This window comes from Podarcis melisellensis (assembly GCF_964234715.1).
Source record: "Podarcis melisellensis genome assembly, chromosome: 10".
NCBI lineage: Eukaryota > Metazoa > Chordata > Lepidosauria > Squamata > Lacertidae > Podarcis > Podarcis melisellensis.
The window spans coordinates 37,892,056-37,900,090 of record NC_138542.1 but is presented as its reverse complement, the minus strand read 5'-3'; the positions used below and the strand labels follow the sequence as shown (position 1 = coordinate 37,900,090).

Here is an 8,035-nt window from a genome sequence, read left to right as displayed (position 1 = left end):
AGGACATCATTCTGGATAGATACATATGGGTTTCACTCAAAGAAAGATGCCCAATAATTAAGGACAACTTCATAGAGGTATCTTTAATACTGGTGAAGGTACAAAACAAGTAAGAAAGGTATCATTCCTATATAAATTATGGGTTGAATTCTGAGATCCCATGGGATTCACAGAACACTCCTGCTCATGGATGAAAGGAAAGGTGATTTTTCTGGAGTCTATCTATCCCTGGCACCCCCCATATACCCCAAAAGTGGTTGGACTCCCTACACAGCTTGCTGAAATGTTTCCCTTGCAGCACTGTCATAACAAATGCATTTTATACCAAAGACTTCCTGCTATACTGTGAATAAGGAACTCTGCATTGACACAGCATTGACACCAAGCAACGTATAGCAGATGTGCTTCTTTAATAGGTTTTATTCTTTTTTGCAGGTTTTAAAATCATATTTCATCAACCAGTACAGTACAACATATTTGGCTATTTTTTAAGAGGGCTTCTGGAGACTGGCACATGGTGGTTCTATTTTGAGTCCTCCTACATGTTTATACTTAAAAATGTGATTGTTAAATAGCATATCAGGCATTTGGCTTAAGCGGGCTCCTTTCTATCTCCTGATCGGTAGCAATTCTTCACACAGCAGCTTATGATTGGGTCCTTTAAATATGGGAAATAAGAAACGATGGTGGGTGGGTGTTTTTCTTCTTCTACCTTTTGCCTGAACTCTGAAAAAGAAGGACCTTTTCTTACATTACATGGCCCAGGAGATGTTAGCAGTATGTTCTTTGGCTTTCATTCGTAGAACTGCAATACTGGAAGACCTCCGTTCAAATTCTGGCTTGGTTTCAAATGCATGTCCATTGGTGGTTCCAGAAAGTAAAGAGTCAGTGAAGAAATTGTTGAGGGGAACATGGCTGAATTGGCTCTGGTGGTTTGAAAAACCCGAGTACCCAGAATCTGTCCGAGGCGAATGAGAGTAAGGGGTCATACAAGAGGAGGTCTCCCGTGGAAGCATGCAGGAAGTCACCACCGAACCGCTCGCTGCATTTCCTGCCCACAAATTATTCTGAATCTGGAACATATGAAACAAAGAAGATTAAATGTGCACAATCGCCGCCACCCCCCTCCTTAACATAGCTTTCTGCTTTGTTTGGTCCATTTTCTCGCCAAACGGGTGACACATCTGCCATTCACGTAACTGTAGAACGTTTATTTCTGTGGAAATGACAAACCTGGTGCCAACAGGGATCCAAAGGTTTGCTTGTTTAGGAGCACCTTGCACGGCCTGTACAAAAATGTTCAAAATCAAAACGGGATAGGTTTCCAGGGAAAGGGTTTTTGTGGTTGTAATCACAAGACTGTGTGACAACCAACTTTTCACCTGACTCCAGTGAGAGCAATGTGTCCATGGAAGCTGATTTATGGGCATCAGATTGTCTTCTAGGAATAAGCCTTGTGTGCTCAAAGGTCAGCTGAATTAGAGAACCCCTGCATCCAACATCCCAAACTGTTCTTACAGTTCCCTTTCAGTTCCAAATGTACAGGGAGTTGAAGTTCATTGTGCATCTTTCAGTGTGAAAGAGATGCATAATTCTGCCCTTTGCACCTAAAAGAGCCATCAAGAGCCATCTAGCTGAGCATCTTGTTTTTCAAATAGTCTCCAACAGATCCTCTGGACTTTTGCATCGGGGCACCTGATATTCAGAGGTTCGTGGAGGTACTATAGACATCAACCAGTAAGAAGTATGCTCCATGAATTTCCTTAATTTTTTAAAGCTGCCTAACCTAGTGGCCATCAACACATCTTGTGGTGGTGAGTTCCACAAGCTACTTATGCAGTGTGAAGAAGTACCTCCTTCTGTCTGTCCTGAACCTGCTGCCAGTCAACTTCTTTGGGTGACTCCGAGTTCTAGAATTATGAGAGAGAAAAAGTTCCGTCTGTGCTCTCCTCCCCATTTGTCATCTTATAAACCTCTATCACGTCAAATTGTGGGACACAGATGTCAGTCCTGCACCTTCTGCCAGTCATCGTTATTGACTAAATTGTGCATGACACTGTAAGCATGCAGAGATGTCACAAGAATTACTCATGTATCCTCTCTGCTGCTGCTACTGCTTTTTGACATGCAGAACAAAAATAAAACAATTTTGCAATGTTGCTCTCAAACATGATATTGATGCTCCTGAGTTAAATGGCTTTCCTCATCCAATTGAACTAGTGCTGTGATTCTGTTTAGACTTAATGCTCTGCTTCCTGGAATGCCAGTCACTCCTACGGGCACAGCTCCTGGGGAACCAATTCATCCCCATACCAAAATTCAAGTTTCACATTTCTATCCTGTCTTGCACCTGGCCACATGCCACTCCTGTTACTATTGCTTAATGGTGTTTCTATCTGACCTTTCCTCAAATGAACACAAGATGCATGCATTCCCACTACCCACCCTGCTTTATCTCACAACAACCTTATAAAGTAGGCTAGACTGAGATATAGTAACTGTGCCCAAGATGACCCCCATGGACTTCAGGGCTGGGTGAGGGTTTGAACCCTTGTTGTTTTCTAAATAAAATTAGGCTGATGAGAATGTGGGTACATGCATATGCACCAACATTCACACATACTCCCCAAACTGAAAACACCATGAGCTGTAATTTTGTGGGAATTATTTGCCAGGCAGGCTGTGAAACCAGTGCGGAGGATTTCTGTTCATCGCATAAAGAAAGCAAGTGTAAAGTGAAATATATTCTGAGAGTCCATGGGAATTTTACTTCATCAATCTGATTTGCTTTTAATAGAAAGTAAAAGGAAAAATTTAAGAGCCCTTCCTCGTTTTTTTAAAGGATATATGAAAGAGAAATAGTGTGTACTTTACTGCTGTGTCAAATCTTCTCCAAGTTAAATTTTTGCTTTATGAGGAGCTAAATGCCGCCTACCATTTTTTCCCTGATGGATGTTTGCAACTGTTGTTACCCGTTATTTTCCTAGTGAGTGTGCCTATGAAAGGGGCCTCATTCCTTAGCTCAAAAAGTTAGGTATGTGTGCAGCTGCAACCTTATATTCTGATCTCTGCATGGAGGTGCAAGCTGTAAAAGTCCAAGCAGAGCTGCGAAAGTACAGCTTATCTCTCTGATCTGGCCTCAGACCCAGGCCTGGACCAAAGAGTGAATGGGGACGGAGGGGTGGGAGGAATGCCAAGTCATTTTGTCTAAAAGCAAAACAACGCAGATTCATTACAGTTGTGGCAGGACAAATATGCCCTCAAGCCTTTGTTTTTGCAGATTGTCTGGAGGGGGGACAAAATTCCAAGCCAGGGTCACCTTACCGCTATTTCAACCTGTGGGTCCCCAGATGTTGTTGGACTACAACTGCCATCATCCCTGAGCTCTGGCCTTGCTAGCTAGGGGTGATGGAGTTGTGGTTCAACAACATCTGGGGACCCACAGGTTGAGAAAGGCTGCCCTCCTAGTCTCCCACACAAAGGAGGAGTGCCCCCCCACACACAACATATTTAGCTAAAGGTGAGATGGCCTCTGCAAACATACCACTGCCCATTCATAGGGGCTTTCGGGGCATTAGGGCAGTGTGACCAGCTCCACTACATTGGGCGCTGAACTGAGGGGTCTCTGTAGGGCATTGCAACTATGACATAGTGAATTAAGCAGAACAGAAGGCAAGAGCCCCAGATCACCACTGGAATTTGAAAAACCAAAATCTGAATCTTCTGGCATGATTGGGATTCCAAAGCACAGGTGCAGAGCCTACAAATCCTGTTTCAGAAAGCTTTTGACGTTGGATATTTGCAGTCTCATATGAACAGCCCACAGGCCCATCTAGCATTATTTAACCTGGTACTTTTTTCCCCATCCTGACCAGCAGTGGCTCTAAGGATTTCAGACTGGGGTGGGGACAACAACAACATCCCCAGCCCTGCCTGGAGATGTCAGTCAGTGTAGTCAACACTGAACTAATTGGACCATTGGACCAATGTGGTGTGAAAGCAGCTTTCCTAGGTTCATATGACGCGATACCTCCAGCAATGTTTCATCCCAAGTTTTTGTCAAGTGGGATACTTGGAGTGCAAAGGAACAATGGGAAGATGTTGGAAGCATGTGAGGGGAGAATTAAAAGGGAAGAAAATGGATCAGTGGACCAAATTATTTTCATGCCAAAGTAAAAGGGGACTAAATCCTTAGCCAAAAGTTCCTGTAGCAATGTGTGCTTTAAGTGCAGCCAGGCGAATGTTTTCCCGTGTTTCATCATCTGCCTATCCATTTAATTTGTCTTGAAATGCTAGAATTTAACCACAAAAGTCATGTCAAGCAAATAATACTGAAAATTTATAAAGTTAGCAAGTAGGTTGTTTAGCTTTTCTTTACTTGAGGGAAACGCAATCATAAATTTGATAACAAAAGGGTATCCAGCAGAACTCTCATTGCTTGGTTTGCAAACGTGATGTAACTTTAAAAGTTGTGATCCTGTCTGTTTCACAGCACTACTTAAAAGCCTAATTCTCTGTTCCTCAAATTAGCAATTCTTTATTTTAAGTGGATAGGTAAAGATTTGCAGCAGGTTGACTGTTTAACAAGATATATGCTGTTAGGTTTCACTAAATAAATTCCTAAGTGTAAAATATATATTGGAATTTTAAAAATAAATACAGCCCTGTTTTACAATACGTAGAAAACATCAGTGCCTCTCCTGGAATGTAGGGCAGAAAGGAGACAGTACTTGAATTTAAAGAAAATATTTTTCCTGTGATCTGTGTAATATATAAAAGGCAATTCAGGGCGATTCTGAATAAGCCTATACATAGATCTCATCTCTGGTTTCTGTTAACATCACAAACATCTTGAGTTTTGCTCTTGTGGTTACTGTGAAATCACTAAAGAGCCCTTCAATATTTTTCCTTACTATAGTACATGTGTGTGAGTGGCAGTGGGGATGGGGGTGGGGTGGAAGCGCTGTAAAATTTAATCAGATTAGCAAACACATTAATCAACTACAATTTTAGTTGATTAATAGAAAGAGGAAACTTTAATCTGTGAGGGCACATATTAATTTGTGAAGCTGTTTCGACTCCTATGTGTTACAATAACAGGAATGAAACAGAAAATATTAAAGATGTTGTTTTTTCTTTTGACAAGGCGGTCATTTTTCTTATTAGCTAGTAAATTATCACCTCCTTCAGTATCTCAGATGGCCACCTACGTTGTGGTAACTTGCACATTTATTTAGATGCATTTGATCAGAGCAATCTTATACATGGCAACCCAGAAGCAAGCCCCACTGAATTCAACTGGGCTTACTCCAGGTAAGTGGATATAAAGATTGCAGCCTTATTTGATTAAATCAACTACAATATAAAGGTAAAGGTACCCCTGCCCACACAGGCCAGTCGTGTCCGACTCTGGGGTTGCGTGCTCATCTCACTTAAGAGGCCGGGGGCCAGCGCTGTCCGAAGACACTTCTGGGTCATGTGGCCAGCATGACGAAGCTGCTCTGGTGAGCCAGCACCAGCGCAGTGCACGGAAACGCCGTTTACCTTCCCACTATAAAGCGGTACCTATTTATCTACTTGCACTTGGGGGTGCTTTCGAACTGCTAGGTGGGCAGGAGCTGGGACCAAACGACGGGAGCTCACCTTGCTGCAGGGATTCGAACCGTCGACCATGTGATCGGCAAGTCCTAGGCACTGAGGTTTTACCCACCGCGCCCCCTGCGCTAATTGATATATTTGCTAGTGGACAATATAAACAGGCAAACACTAGCATAACTATACCAGTTAGGCTTCTGAATTTGGCCTATCAGGTGCAGAGATCTGTTATCTCCAGCCCTTGGAAAGGATTAGTTCAGTTGAACAAAGTTTACTTCCAACAGCTTGCAACAAAAAGCACAAGTATAGGAACAAAGCAAATGAACAGGAACAAAGCTTTTAACAGCTGCCTGACAGACAGAAATTAAACAGGATAAGTCTTTTCTAGTATGAAAATACAATGATGGGGAAAGCTTCATCTGTTGCCATTCTGTTGGTCAGACTTCTTTTTACTTGTATTTGGTTTAGATTTACTTTTGAACCCTGAACTTCAGCACATTGCTTTGTAACATTCAGAATGCGGGGGGGGGGAGGGCGATACTAATTTTTTATGAACTGTAAAATGTTATAAATTTGGATGGACATAAACTATTTGTTTTGTAAAAGGATGGGCCTTTTAAAAACAAACTTTCCAAGCCCTGGTTATCTCTGATCTAAGCACTAAGGATCTCTTAGCTCCAGTCTTAGCACTAAGCCCCATAGTACTAAGATCAGAGATCTTATTTTCAGAGTTTATTTTCTCTCTTTGCACTTTGGTACCTAGCAGGAAGCATTTTCCTTTGCAGGTAACATTTTCCATCTCTTACCTTACCACTGTAGGAACACAGGAAAAAAAAACTTCTGCCTATTCCTCAAAAGCCAGCAGATACAAAAAGCCTTTCTCTGCTCTTTAAAAAGCTTATCTCCAGTCCAATTTAGCTGCTACTCTTTTAACATCAAAGAGGCTTATCTCTATTCTTAGCGCTGCAGATTTAACAGTATTGTTGAGCTATGGCCCTTTAAAAATGTCGCTGATACAATAACCACTTTTTGTTGTTATTACTGCAGACTCTCAGCCGAAGCTATGTACACACTACACATTTAAAGCACATTTCCTTCCCCAAAGAAACCTTGAAACTGTCGTTTCCAAAGGGTGTGAGAAACATAGCTGTGTGATGGGTAGACTACAGTTCCCAGGATTCGGGGAAAGGGGTTAATGTGCTTTAAACGTATGATGTGTACACAGTCCTGACTTGCCCTTGAACTGTGCAGTGCTTTCAGTTTCTCCTCTTTTAAATAGTTAGCATTCTCTGCCTTTTTCTTGAAGTGCCTTAAACATGGATGGACAGCTCTTTCAAGCAGAGTATAACTATGATATGTGCAAAATGCATTCCAAAGCAGACACTTAACCCCCAATGGTATTCTGACTGCCAACTTCTCCTGCTTATGTCACTTTTACTGCAGCCTCCTGAAAATGTTGACGGTGATACGACTATGGCGATTTTGAAGATCTTGAACATCCCTTCTCTCTGCAGAATTTAGCAATGCAGGGTAACTGGAGTTGCAAGCAAGGCATCAATCAACCAAGGGGAAACTGAAACAGGGACCCATAACCAACTGAGAGATGATCAGAAAATCTACATAAATGAAGGAATATCCACTCCAGTTCTTAGCATGGTAGGTTGCTTCTTTGTTGTTGTTCTGGGTTTTTCTTCCCAAAGCCTAATTGTTAAATATAAATCAGATCCTAGTTCTCTCTGCTTCTCCCAGGCTGCTTCAAGTGGAGGAGGGAGAGACCCCGTCAAGAAAAGGGTTGGGGGGAGAGAACGCAGGAGGAGCATAAGGTGAGGCTGCAGTTGCTCAGTGGTGAAGGGAAAACAATCTGCATATCTTTTCTTAAAGAATTCTCTAATGTGGATTCACTATTGGAACTTAGAATGGTTGCATATTGCTGTACCTCAGTGTTTTCTCATCTGTGAATTAGGAGCAACAAGGTCAATGTTGTTTAAATACGATGTATTTTTAGTTCAAAATTTTACTTCAATACGATGTATTGTTTGTTCAAAATTTTAACTACCCTCCAGTTATTCTGCACATGTGTGTGCTATATGTATTTGCTTTGCTAGACTGCTTTTGCCACCTAAACCATCGGCTGCCATGCCTTTCTAATTCTTCCTTTCTGCTTGCTGAACATCAGAATCTGGATTCTGTTGGCTCTGCCACTGTTTACAAAGCTGTGCCCCTGAGCACCTGGGCTCTGCCCCACTCATCCAAAGGAGTCTTTAAGTTAGAGGTTAGATGTATGACCCCTTCCCATGTATCTATGTTATCTCCTGAAAGGTCCTTTCAGTACGACACAGGCTGAGGATTCTGCCATTCTTCTGACCAGGAATCAGGACGAGTCAGGCTTGATGTTAAACACACACATTTAATGTACACATTTCTTTAAAATAAAATAAAA

General features: G+C 42.0%; 1 protein-coding gene across 2 annotated transcripts in view; it reads right to left on the bottom strand.

Moving 5' to 3' along the window:
• Positions 1 to 422: 422 nt before the first annotated feature.
• The window catches only part of ALX1 (ALX homeobox 1), a 30,078-nt gene continuing 22,465 nt past the window's right edge, over positions 423 to 8,035 (bottom strand). The window contains exons 4-5 of one of the 2 annotated variants that reach the window (XM_081928532.1): positions 1,854 to 1,910; positions 423 to 1,073 (exon numbers count right to left, since the gene is read on the bottom strand). In XM_081928532.1, coding sequence (XP_081784658.1) covers positions 753 to 1,073; positions 1,854 to 1,910 — 378 coding nt within the window. In that variant the 3' untranslated portion in view covers positions 423 to 752. The remainder of the gene's footprint in view (positions 1,074 to 1,853; positions 1,911 to 8,035) is intronic. The other variant, XM_081928533.1, reaches the window with a different exon arrangement.